The 13,233-nt window shown below is 51.8% G+C and overlaps 1 protein-coding gene and 1 long non-coding RNA gene across 4 annotated transcripts in view; one reads left to right on the top strand and one right to left on the bottom strand.

The window, feature by feature from the left end:
• The window catches only part of LOC140638501 (uncharacterized), a 77,714-nt gene extending 72,781 nt beyond the window's left edge, over window positions 1-4,933 (top strand). Inside the window, exons 4-5 of one of the 3 annotated variants that reach the window (XR_012035529.1) lie at window positions 3,466-3,538; window positions 4,465-4,933. This is a non-coding gene — a long non-coding RNA (uncharacterized lncRNA). The remainder of the gene's footprint in view (window positions 1-3,465; window positions 3,539-4,464) is intronic. The other 2 variants (XR_012035530.1, XR_012035528.1) reach the window with 2 other exon arrangements.
• The window catches only part of XYLT1 (xylosyltransferase 1), a 306,125-nt gene continuing 297,132 nt past the window's right edge, over window positions 4,241-13,233 (bottom strand). Inside the window, exon 12 of the mRNA XM_072835915.1 lies at window positions 4,241-9,825. Within this exon, the coding sequence (XP_072692016.1) occupies window positions 9,503-9,825 (323 nt within the window). The 3' untranslated portion in view covers window positions 4,241-9,502. The remainder of the gene's footprint in view (window positions 9,826-13,233) is intronic.

Genomic DNA, 13,233 nt, shown 5'->3' with positions numbered 1-13,233 from the left:
CAGCTATTATTTCTTCAAATAAATGCTCTACCCCTTTCCTCTCTGTGATCCCTATAATGTGAATGTTATTATGCTTGAGGGAGTCACTTAATTTCCTAAGTCTATCCTTACTTTGTATAATTCTTTTTTCCTCTCATTTGTTCAGCTTAACTCTTCTAGTTCATTAATTCATTCCTTTGTTTCTCCTAGCCTGCTATTATCCATCTAGTGTATTTTAAATTTCATTTATTGAGTTCTTCATCTCTGATTCCTTTTTATGTTTTCTGTCTCTTTGTTAAGGTCACTGATATCCTCCACTCTTTTCTCAAGTCCAGTGAGTATCTTTCTGATCATTACTTTAAACTCCCTATCAGGCATGTTACTTAGATCCATTTTACTTAGGTCTCCTGCTGTGGTTTTGTCCTGTTCTTTCATTTGTGATATAGTCCTCTTTCTCCTCATTTTGTCTAACTCTCTGTGTCGATTGCTGTATGTCAGCAGTGTCAGTTTTGTCTCTTCCTCTTGAAACTAGTGAGTAGGCGGAAGTGCAGTTTTAGCTAGGCAGTGCTTGTCTTCTCTGCAGGCGAAGTGCAGCCACCTTGGAGGCTGATGTCATGTTGGTTTCCAAAGGTGGCTGTGTGTCTATGATGGGGGGCTGGGGAAGGAAATGTCACCTGCCAGCCCCTTCGTTCATGGAGAGGTCCCTCAGGGAACTCTGAGGTTATTAACCAATTTTCCCCTCACATGAGCCTTTGGTGCCTTTCAAACTGCTGTTTCTATGCAGAGATGCAGGTTGTTTGTTGTGCTGTCTCCTTATGGGTGGGGACTCAGCTGCTTGTTGCCCTCTGGGCTCTCTCAGAGCCGAGCCCACTAATTCATAAGGTTCAGTGGCTTTATGGCCCACTGGTTGTAATCACTTACAAAATTTGGCTCCTCTGGTTTTCAAAGTCAAATGCTATGGGGATTTCTCTTCCCCTTGCAGGCTCCCTGGTATGATAGACTATTTCTTGCCTCTCTCTGCACCCATGGCTCTCCCCTCTGGCGGTCAGACCCACAGGGCTTAGGTTCCCTCTGTGCTCTCACCCTTCCTACCCTCTTCGATGTGACCTCTTCTCTGCATTTAGTGGTGGAGTTTGTTGGGCAAGTCTTTGGGGTCCTTTTGTGGGTGTTTGCTCTGATGTGTTACCTAGTTGTATCCATGGGACAAGGTGAGTTTAGAGTCCTCTTTCTCTGGCATCTTCCCAGAAAGTCTCTCATCAAGTGCATTTTTAGTTTCACTTACTGTGTTTTATCTTTGATTGGTTCTTTTTTTTTTTTTATCTCTTGGTGAAGGGTCTCACTGATGTCCTCCACTTTTTCCCCCAGTCCAGTGAGTGTCTTTATTATCATTAAATTTCTTATCAGACACATCACTTATCTCCATTTTGTTTAGCTCTCTTGATGTGATTTTGCCCTGTTCTTTCTTGTGGAACATACTCCTCTTTCTCCTCATTTTGCCTAAGTTCTGTGTCTTGTTTTCTATTAGCAAAGTGAGCTATGTTTCTTGCTGTTGAAAGTAGTGGCCTTGGGGTGCCTGGGTGCCTCAGTTGGCTAAGTATCTGTCTTTGGCTTAGGTCATGATCCTGGGGTCCTGGGATTGAGCCCCGTGTTGAGATCCATGCTCAGTGGGAAATATGCTTCTCCCTTTCCCCTCCCCTCCTGATTTGTGTTCTTTCTCAAAAAAATGAAAAATAAAACCTTAAAAAAAAGTAAGTAATGGCCTGCAGAACTGTGTCCCCTATTGACCAGAACCTGGTGCCTCAGGGGTGTCTCCTCGGTGTGATGCAAGTGCCCTATTGTGGCTGAGCCACATCTGGCTTCAGTTCAGTCATCTGCAGTGGCTGTTTGACTGCTGTGGGCAGGGTTTGGTCCCTGTGTTAGCAGGCCAGTCTGGGGCCACCTTGGGCTTTAGGTGAGTCAGACTATGCGTTTGCTAGAGATGTAGCAGCACTCAACTGTAGACCACTTTCCTTGTGCTGTCTCCTGAGTAGCCTTCATTGGTAGGTGGACTGTTCTGCAATCAGACAAGATTTCTTCCCAGCCCCCACCAACTGCTCTGGTTAGTTGGACTGGTTTGCATGGTCAGCTGTCTCTTGCCCTGAGCAAGGAGTCGTTTGGAGTGGTCCTGGCCCCTGACAGGCAGTTAGTGTGGATGGGCTCTGGCCAAGAGGGTGTCAGGGGTGAGGGGTAGATCTGCAATGCACTGGGGCTAGGGGCAGCTGGGTGGTGGTGTTAGCGAGGTTTGTGAGCAGCTGGTCCTCGGCAGGAGGGTCCTCGGCCTGTGTGTGTTGAGGTGGGGGTGCAGATGTGCTGAAGTGCAGTGCTGGATGGTGAGGCAGGATGTGTGTGAGTTGGGTAGTGAAAGTCAGCCCTGTGCTGGTTCCCACTGGTGGCGTGTTTATGCTGGGGAAGGGGGGTGGGTGGGAGAGAAATAGTGCCTTTGTTCCTGGAGGAGTTTCCCAGTGATCTCTGTCCCTCTGGGACATGCTCTGAGATCAGTAAATCACTCTCCCTTTCATATACCCCAGGCCTTTTTCAGACTGCTGCTTCTATACTCTTATCTCCATGGGCTGGTTGTTGAGCTGCCTCTTTATTTAAGGGCAGCAACACTGTTTACCGCTGCTCTCTCTCGGCTCTCCCAGAGTCGAACCTGCTGATTCTGAAAGTTGCAGATATTAAGCCCTCCTGATCATAACAACTTGAAGTTAGGCCTCTCTGGTTTTCAAAGGCACACATTTGGGGAACTCAACTTCCCAGTGCAGGTCTCCTATGTCTCGGGTGCCTGGTGTGGGGTCTGCTCCCCTCTCTCTGCCTGTGCCATCCCTCTGGCTTGCAGACAGTCCCACGGTCTGGCTCCTGCCCATGTCTCTGGCCCTCCCACCCCCTTTGATGTGGCCTCTTCTCTACATTTAGCCCCGGAGAGCCTGTTCTGTCAGTGTTCCGGTTGTGTTCTGGGTTTTTTACACTGACCTGGTGTTCCCTGTAGGTCTGTCCTTGGGACCAGGTGAGCCTATAGCCCTCCTGCTCTGCCATCTTCCCTGGAAGTCCTGAATGGGGCATGATACAATGTGGAATTCAGGGCAAGCCGCCATGACAACCTGCGGCCCCCACCTCTAACCTAAAGTCACCGTCTCTCTAGCCTGTTGTGTTCTGGTTGTGCAGTCCCATTTGGGTCTCATTGCACTCTCTGCCTTTAAGGATGTTGAAGGGTGAGTTAGCAGTTCTCTCTGCCATCCTGCCACCTGGGCACTCCGTCCCCATCCACGGCCTTGAGGGAGCCAAATATAAACACAGCAGTGAGGCCAACCCAAGGATAGAGAACCAGTCCTCCTAAAGACCCGAGAAGGGTTCTGGTGCAGGTTCTGACCACAATGCTAGTAGCTTGTATCTTCGTAACTTCAAGCCAATCACTTTACCCATTGGAGTCTCTGTATCTCTTCCTTGCAGAACGAAGGGGCCGAGATTCAGATTTTGCAGAGGAACCTCTGAATTGCCATTTCTGGATGAGCAAGGATTTAAGGTATGGCTGTTTGCTATAACACAGATTCTCAAATGGGTCTACAACACATGGTTCGTGTCCTGGTCACCAGTTAGGAGGGGCTGGTCAGGTGGCCTTCCATGTGTCTATCCAGGGATCTGGCTCCTTACCTCCTTTAGATGGGGTGCTTTGTGAGGTTTCTAGGAAGAGTAGCGCGGAGTGACTCATGAATGCTCCAAACCAAGATGATTCAAGACATTTGAGCTGGACATTTTTTTGGGTTGGGTCTGCAGTTGCCCTGCGCCCCTTCCACCCACATTTCATGAGTCAGAAGGTGGCCACAAGGCCACCCCTATGCATGAGGAAGTATGGGAAACATGGTCTAGCCTTGTGGTGAGGAGGAAAGGGAAATGTGTTTGCTACACAGCCAGCTGTTACTTTTAAAGGCAGCCCTTCCTGGCTGGCCTCTACTTACCAAAGGATCTAAAACCACCCACTTCTACATCAACCAGGGAATTGTGTGCAGGAGGGTGCTGCAATAATGTCATTGAGAGAGGACAGCAGGCCGGATTAGGCAGTATGTCCACACATCCAGGTTTTCCGAGGGGAGGCCCAGCTCATGCCTGGGGTCTGGGCAGTCCAAGTTGGACGACAGATTTTGTAATCACCTAACAGAGGAGGGGAGGGAGCACTGGATTTGGTAAAGATGCAGGACGTTGCTGAAGAGAAGCCATGCAGCCACTGTTCCATAAAGACAGTATTTTTTTTTTAATTTTAAAATTCTGCATCTGAAAACACAGAATGACAGAAGCATCTATATACACCTGCAGTGTTTTTGGTATGATACAGTATTTAATACATCCACTGTTTTCTGCAAAAAGTTTTGCTTTGTCAGACAGAAACAAACTCCCTAGACAAAAAAATACAGCTAAGGCACAATTTCGTTGTTGTTTTTCTGCTAAATGAAGATACAGAAAAAGGTGCAAAAATGGGCGGGTAGTGCAATCGCTTCTGAGAATCACGGTCTACACCTCGAGGAAAAGCGTTCGTATGATCGGAATTTTGATTACTGGTCAATTTCAGATAGTTCAACCTCTCTTAAAATAGTCCTTTAAATAAATAGCAAAATATCTACATCCTTCCATGTGTGCCATTGGAATTCTTTTTTTAAACTTTATTTACAGATTTTTTTTAAATCAATACATTACAAAATAGTTCTGTACAGTTTTATGCATCTCATGATCTATAACAAAATAGTTATTTTTAAAAACTATATCACCACATGTTTTTGAAAAAAAATGAGAGGGACAGTAATAACTTATTGTGAGGCCTCTAAAAAAAAATACCCAAAACAAACGCTACTGACAACATATTAAAAACAAAACAGAAAGACGGAGAGAGGACTCTCAGGACGGTTGCGCTCAATTCCAGTGAATTTCCTAGGAGAACCCTGGGTGGGAGGGGGGGGTTGTCTTTGGCCTCCAACAGAACTTGGAGCGAAGGAAGTTGGGAGTGTGATCCCTTTGAGAACACAACCCATCCGCTGGGAATATGGAAAGTTCTCTCCCTTTCCAGGCAGGAAAGATGGAGAGAGAGCTCGAGAGACTCTCCTGAATGAAGCGCATCAAGTCACCCAGCCTGGGTGGGGAGAGGGCGGGTGGGAGAGTGGGTGCTGACGCCCCCCCAGGGACCCGAGCCTCGGCAGTGTGCGCTGACAGCGTGCCGCCCGAGCTGGCTGATGGGAGCACCCAAGCCTTCGTTGCACCCAGAGGAACAACAGGAGAGTATCCTTCTCTTTCTGTCGTGGCTCCAAGCTACAGATTGGCAGCCCCTGGCTGAGGAGGTGGCCACGAGAGCTGCAGGATGCTCTTTCTTCTCGGATGTTGGTGGAAGTCGGAGGGAGAGGGCAGTCAGCTTTCCAGAAAGAATTGTAAGGCCACATTTCAAAAAGGAGAAACCTAAGGCTTTTTGGGGGGAAAGGGTGGGGAGCAGGGGAGGAGAAGCAAGTGGGAGGGAGGGATGGAGGAGAGATGGTGTGCCAGGGGTGCCAGGGATGGGGGTGCCAGGGGGCAGGACCTGCTTTCCTGGGGAGCTCCGGGGGGGCAGAGGCAGTTGGAGGGTTCCCAGCCAGATGGAGGGGATAGGGAGGGAGGGCCTCGGCGAGGACAGAACCAAAGACAACGTGAGGGGTAGACACACGTGGTGCATGAAAGCCCTCCTCAGTCTTAAGAGGGGTCTATACAGTATCTTGTTTGCAAACAAAACCAAACCAAATAAAATTGAGAGAGAGAGAGAGACTCAGACACAGAGAGGGGGAGAGAAATTTGCATAGATTGTACATTCAGCTCGAGCACATTTGGGACACCTAATGATTTCCCCCTCCCCCAGGTAAACTTCTTAGCGGACACAATGAGGTAGCGCCTGTGGTAGACCCAAGGGCCAAGTAAGGTTACTGAGTCTGAGAGGGCATCCCGGGAGCAAGCTCAGCTCCAGCATGGCTTCCAAAACGTGTGCCAAGACGGCTGCTCTAACGTGGGACTTGTTGAGAGTGGGGGCGGGCTGACACGTCCCTCCTCCCGGGACCCTGTCCTCGTCACCTCCGCCTGAGTGGGCTCAAATTCTGGAAGCTGCGGGCCTCCTTAGGTCAGGTCTCTAAATTTTTATTTTTTTAAGCACCGTCTTGGGACCAGGACAGCCTGACAATCCAGTTCTTCTGGGACGCTTCTCTGTGGGACCATCTCTCCGGGGTGGAACCTTCAGAGCCATCAGTGAAATGAGCTCTAATTCCTGCCCCTTCCTACTGGGGGCTCTTTGCCTCCTCCACCAGGACCCTGCCTAACCTCATCAATAAACCATCGCTCTAGACTGCAGAGGTAGCTGGCAGTGCATGGGATCAACTGTGGAATTTCTCTTGGCCCACACTCAAAACCAAAAAATCCAACAAAGCAGAACAAAACCTTGCCGACACTTGAACATCAAATTTCCTATGAAAATCTGGAAGATTCCACATGTACAATGTGCAAAGATGGGCTGCAGCCAACCGTGTGCACGCCAGCAGACCACAGTCCCCACCACGCCCTACTGGATTATACAGTAATGTTGGTATTTATGGCCCCTCCTGCGGAGTGGTTCTGACTGGCAGGGCTTGGCCCACAGATGTTCCTAGTGCGCTCCCCCTCGGGTGCTGGTGGGGAGCTTGTGTCCTGAGTCCCTGGTGGACTCAGCTGTGTAAGGGGCCTTGGCTAAAGCCCCACATTCCACAGCCGCTTCACTCTACTCTGCACCCTCCCGGCCAAGAGATCGAGGTTCCAGCCACTGCCCTCCTTGTACCTGTAAACCAGAGCGCCAGACGCCCCTTTTGGGGGCCCGTGTGGTCTGGCTCGTCCTCTGAGTGCACTGGCAATTTAAAACTTTAGCAAAGAGGGAAATGAAGCCCAAAGGGCTCCTGACTTGACCGGCAAGGTCTTTTTCCAAAGGGAGGAAACAGCCTCCTTGTTAAACACAGGGTCGTGGGAGACCGTTTTGTGCGTGCCCTGGGCGGGGGGACTCCAAAAGACTGGCTCCATCTAAGCGTCACTGGTTGGGCTGGCTGGGAAATCACACAGGGTGCCACGCCCTTTTGAAGGCTTCCTTCTCCCCCGGCAGACCCCGGGCACCTGGGTCAATGAGCCAGGGGCTGGACTTCAGAGGTCATAGGGTTCCGGGGACCACCTCCTCACGTTGTTGGGTCCCAGCAGCTCTATCCCTGGGCCCTTCACCACTCACTCTTAGGCAGATAAAAAAGTTCACCTGTTACTGTGACCCCTGGGAAAACATCACCTTTTGTTTAGATTTTTTTTTTCTAATCTGCCAAGTTTTTCCTTGGTCCAAAAACAAAAGTCCTTAGAGAAACACTGGGTGTGACTGCCTGGCTTCCAGAATTCCTTGGGGTGAGCAGGGAGGGGGTAGGGATCGTACCCACAGTCCACTGGCTCAGCCTTATCTCTGCTTGTTCTGGGGGTCGGGGGAGTGGGGTTCGGCAGCCCCACGCTGGACGCGGGGCCGAGCTCCGCACAGGACACTGTGGAAAACACGGGAGTCCTAGCGGCCTGGAGAGGAGGGTGAATAGAGTAGGAAGGTTCCTTGAGGGGGAGGTGGGGGCAAGGAGGTTGTGGCCTGGCCCTCGGGGCTCCTAGATGCTGCAGGCTCATTGAGAGATGATCTGGGCTTTCTCGGCAAGACCACCCCGAGGTCCCTGGAGCCCCTGTTGACAGTGGCCGGCTCTCAGTCTGATCACTCACCCTCTCCCCAAACTGGATCTCTCTCCCTCCTAGGCTTGGAAGGAGCCTCATTCTGTCATTTTGTCACATCCTAGGCTCTGCATGACCGGCCGAGGCTGCCACCCTGCTGGAGGAAGAGTAAGCCTCCAGTGTCCCCAGGGCACCCTGCTTTCAGCCAGCGGATGATGCTGGTGTAAGCGTTCTCTTCATGGTGGCCAACACCCCTGCCTTCCTCTGAGGACACGGAGCATGCAGAGCAGACAGGAGAGAGACAGACACGGGGAGGCAGGGGGGGCCTTTTGTGAATAAAGGCAGCTTCAGTTAGTAAGAGACAACTGACAAGCTGCAGAAGCAGCACCTACTCATTAGTCATTGACTAAAACGTAACTAATAAATACCGAAACTGTCCCTCTCCGGCCTGGCAGGGGCGAGAGGTCAGGAGGACAGGGCTGTAGTACCTTCACACTCACGCCCACAAGGACGGGCTCTCGGGGTAGGACAGCTTGCACCCGGGTGGGGGTGGAATTGGCGGAGGAATGGGCTGTGGGGTGGGCTCTCCAGGGGAGCAGGGCCAGCCCTCCCAGGCACACAGCAGGGGCACAGTTCAGGTTTCTGGCAACTCAAGCATTTGGAATAACACTATGGTTTAACCGATCAGATACTCAAGCTTCCGGCGCTCTTGCTGCACATCACAGGGGCCTGCTTGCACCTCGGAGGAGGAAGGGCAGGACTTTCAAAACCAAATCTGAAATGCTTTATCCTGGATGTGAAAAGTCTGGTCCCTTCCCTACAGCACCGGGGGCGGGGGAGCGATTCACAAAGGTCTGAGTGCCCAACCTCCGCGCCCAAGGGCTCAGGCTGTCCAGCTCAGGAGTCTGCTTCCAACCATCTCTGAGTTGCATGGCCACGGTCCCGGTCTCCCGGCCCATGAATGGCTGGGAGACTTGATGCTTACACTGCTGAGCCTCATCCCATTTGTGCCGCCTCATGGGGCAGTCTGGAGAAAGGGAGGCCGGCCAGGAACCCAGGATGCTTGGCAGTCACACTTTGGGGAGCCTTGGCCATGTCATATCAAAAGGCTCTCCTGCTCATCTAGTTACTAAGGACAAGTCAACCCGACAAGGGCTGGTGAAAGGCTCAGCCAGTCCCCCTCCCCTCCCCTGGGGAGAAAGAGGGGAGCCCAAGGGTGGGGCTGGAAGTCAAGCCCACTGTCTGGGCAGTGCTTTTCAAATGGGGTTTTGCAGAGCCCTTGGGTTCTGGAAAGATCCCTCAGGGGGTGCCATCGGGCAAAGGGACCGCCCTGTGGGCTGAGCTCTGAGAAAGAAGCTCACACGCGTGCCCCGGCGTCAACCAGAGCAGCCACACCTTGAATGTCTACCTCCAACTGCGCTTAGTAAACAAAACTCTGCTCAAAATAAAAGTCTGAGAATCACTTGACTGGGAGATTGGGTCACAGAGAAGGGGGAACAAGGAACCTGGAGCTCTGAGGATCAACCAGGAGAGGTAAGACCAGCATGGCACGGGGACTGAGCAGTCCTCACCCCCAGGAGCCAGCGTGCCACACGCCGGTTGTTGGCAGGAACTGCCTTGACCTCCAAACCTTCCTTCTCCCTCAATCTGTAGCCAGGAGAGCCCCTCTCACAAAAGGCACCCCTGGGGGCTGCGGGGGGGGAGGTGCCAGGGTCCAGGCACCACCAGCCCTCTGGCTGCTTTCCCTTTATCTGCCATGGCCCACGCGTGCCCGCTGCTACCTGAGACGGCCATCGGGTTTGACAGCCCCCAGCTCTGACTTGGGGTCAGGGCTGAAGGAGCTCCAGGCCGTGTGGGTGCAGGTCTGCATGACTGGGCAGGCAGTGGGGCCTGTGGCGCAGATGTCCATGGCGGTCCATGTCCCGCCTACCAGGGAGTCCAGCCAGTGCTCCAGCGTGGCGCCCGTAGAGCCCGCGTTCCTCCGAGCCTGCTCCACCTGGGCCGGGCTGATGGGCAGGCTGAGGACGGGGTTCAGGCTCTGGAAGCTCTGCTCCATGTAGGCGCTGCGCAGGGGCCCGTTGTGCAGCTTCAGCACCTCCTCTGAAAACCAAAGGGAAACCATGAGATGGTCGCAAGTCACGAAGTGGGTGCCTACCATGTGCGTCGCGCTGGGCACTGTATGCCACCACGTCCTGCGCGGGACCATCTCCTGTGGTGTCGGCAGCCCCATTGCAGACGATGAAGCAGCCTGTGGGGACACTTTGTGGGCTCGTCTGTCCACTGAGCACAGGCTTACAGAGCAGCTCAACAGTCTAGACCAACTGACCATCCATCCATCCCCAGCACCTACTTGTGCAAGGCATTCATTCAACACATGCTTGCTAACCCTCTATCTGCAAGCCATTCATTCACTTATTTGGTAAAGATTAATGCCACTCCATGCCCTAAAATGAACCAGATAAGATTACAGCCCTGTGGAGGGAGGCTGAAGACAAGAAGTAGGAAAGATCGGTTTAATCGGAGATCAGTAACATGAACAGACTACACTGGGTGCAGAGTCAGGGCGGGGGGTTGGCACGCCGAGGCCCTTGGGCCAAATCTGACCCGCCCAGGTGTCGAGAATAAAGTTTCATTAGGACACAGCTATGCCTCTTTGCAGACGTGCTGTTTGTGGCTGCTGCCGTGCCACCACGGCACGGTGGAGTAATTGAGACGGAGACCACAGGAAGCCCACAGAGCGGGCAATATTTACTGTCTAGCCCTTTACACTAAGAGCTGGCTGCCCCCGGGGTTAGAGAGTGACAAGGATGTTTATTTTGGATGAGGTGGGCAAGGAAGGTCTCTCTGAGGTGTCACCTGAGCTGAGTGCCAGTTAATGAGAACAAGGAAGCCACCTGCAGATCGTGGGAGACAGAATTCTGGGCAGAGGCAAGGCCTCATTAAATGCCTTTCTGCACATCACAGAGCTAATGAGCGTTGGAGCCAAGGTTGGACTCCAGGTCTGTTGACCTCAGCTGGCTCTCTTAACAGCCCTGCCTTGCTGAGCAGAGCCTGGTGTGTGAGTGCACGGACGGCAATCAGGGTGTCTGGGTCTGAATCGCCCGGGGCTTACATGCCTGGTGTATGGCATTGGACGTCAATGCCCGGTGCCCACTTTTCCCTGACAGATGAGTAGAGTGCCCAGTACTCTATGAGAGCTTCATGATGTCATGTGCTGACTTCTGCTAAGTGCTTAAAATGGCATCCGGTGTCACGATCCAAAGTAACTTCTACAACCCCACACCAAAAAGCCCAAATAATCCAATTAGAAGTGAGAAGAAATTCAGATGGGCCAACAGACCCATGGAAAGGTGGTCAACATCACTCATCACCAGGGAACTGCAAACCAAAACCACAAGGGGGTATCCCCTCACATCTGTCAGAATGGCTGAAATAAAAAAAGACAGGAAACAACAGGTGTGGGCGGAGGCCGTGGAGAAAAAGAAGGCCTCTGTTGCTGCTGGTGGAAGTGCAAACTGGCGTGGCCACTCTGGAGAACAATCTGCAGGTTCCTCAGAAAGTTAAAAGTAGAGCTACTCTACAATCCAACAGTTGCACTACTGGGTATTTACCCAAAGAGTAGGAAAGCACTAATCTGTAAACATACACCCCCTATGTTGATTGTGACATTATTTCAATAGCCAAATTACAGAAGCAGCTCAAGCATCCATCCATAGATGAATGGATGAAGAGGATGCGGTGTATACAGCGGTATATACAGTGGAATAGCACTCAATCCAAAAAAGAATGAGATCTTGCCATGTGCAACAACATGGACGGAGCGCAAGTGTATGATGCTAAGTGAAGTCAAGTCAAAGAAAGATACCGTATGATTTCATTCCTGCGGAATTTAAGAAACAAAACCAAAGGAAAACAGAAACAAACAAAAAAAACACCCCAGAGTCCTACGTACAGAGAACTGGTGGTTGCTGGAGGGGAGGTGTGTGGCAGGACGGGTGCAATTGGTGAGGGGGAGGAAGAGTGCGCGTACGTGCTGAGCGCTGGGGGAGCTACGGAATTGCTGAATCACGGTATTGTACACCTGAAACTATATCATACTGTACATTAATGATACTGGACTTCAAAAAACAAAAAAACCTAGGCCATATACACAAACAGGCACCTGGCACATACTAAGTGCTTGGAGAAGTTTAGTAGTATCGTGGTTGGTGTTATTAGTACACAATCCTCGTACACACGCAAAGCCACAGGGCTGGTGTCATCACCCCCATTTTGCAGACGCCTATAGTTCGAGACAGATCCAGGGTCAAGTCCAGGACCGGCTGACTCCAAAGCCCGTTCTTATTATCATGGGACTCTAACCGCAGGCTCATCCACCAACTGGAAGCTATAGAACTGGTGGTGTTTTTTGTTTTTTGTTTTTTTTTAATTTTCATTGGAAGCCAGTCTTTCAAAGACTCACTTTCCCCGTCTGTAAACTGGATACTCATCCTTGCACCAGTGAGACCCCCAGGGCTGGCAAGAGGCTCAGGAAGAGGTTCATATGCTCTAAAACAGGAAAAGAACACATCAAGGAGGGGGGCCCTGACTACTTCCTCGGGCTTACAGATGGGGAAGCAGAAAGTGCACACATTTGGGCTGGCGGAAAGCAGCTAGACATTGCTATTTTTTTTTTGTAATTTTTATTTATTTATGATAGTCACAGAGAGAGAGAGAGAGGCAGAGACATAGGCAGAGGGAGAAGCAGGCTCCATGCACCGGGAGCCCGACGTGGGATTCGATCCCGGGTCTCCAGGATCTCGCCCTGGGCCAAAGGCAGGCGCTAAACCGCTGCGCCACCCAGGGATCCCTAGACATTGCTATTTTGGAGGAGTTCCCTCTTATTGCCTATTTCATCGCCAAACACAAGAATAGATTTTAAACACATACTGGCCGAGGATTTTGGCGAGTTGTGTTTTAGCAAATTAGCTCTTGCCTGGATTGAGACCGCTAGGGCTCCGGGAAATGTCCTTATGTGACAGTGTGGTGTTCAGAGAATGTCTCCGGTCCCCCAAAGGGGCAACCAGGAGAGCTCGGATCATCCTCACGCCGTTTCCTAATACATGCGGTCCTGAATGGGGCTCAAGGAGGAGGCAGGCAGACCACACGCCCGCCCTTCTTAGGGCAACTAGCAGAACCAACAGCCTGCCTTGACCCATGCAGACAAAGTCCTTCCCTCTGACCCCGGATGCAGCGGGCAGCGCTCCAAGGTGCAGAAGGCAACGGCGGGAGACGGGGCACGAGCCTGCACGAACACGCACCCTGTCCTGCTGTGGTTTAGCTGAGTTCCGTAGGACCTAGCGTGTTTATAGATCTGGCCCTCGCCCACCTCTCCCTGATGCGAACGGAGCCTGTGCCTTATGGAGCAGGTCCTGACTCAGCCATCGGGGCCTCTGAGCACTAAGAGCTGGCAGTGGGGAGACTCCTGAGCTGACCGAAGGCCCGACGTACAAAGTGGGGAGAGCAGCT

Source organism: Canis lupus, chromosome 8 (assembly GCF_048164855.1).
Source record: "Canis lupus baileyi chromosome 8, mCanLup2.hap1, whole genome shotgun sequence".
Classification (NCBI taxonomy): domain Eukaryota; kingdom Metazoa; phylum Chordata; class Mammalia; order Carnivora; family Canidae; genus Canis; species Canis lupus.
Note: the sequence above shows the minus strand (reverse complement) of the source record. Positions and strands in the feature narration are given on the sequence as shown.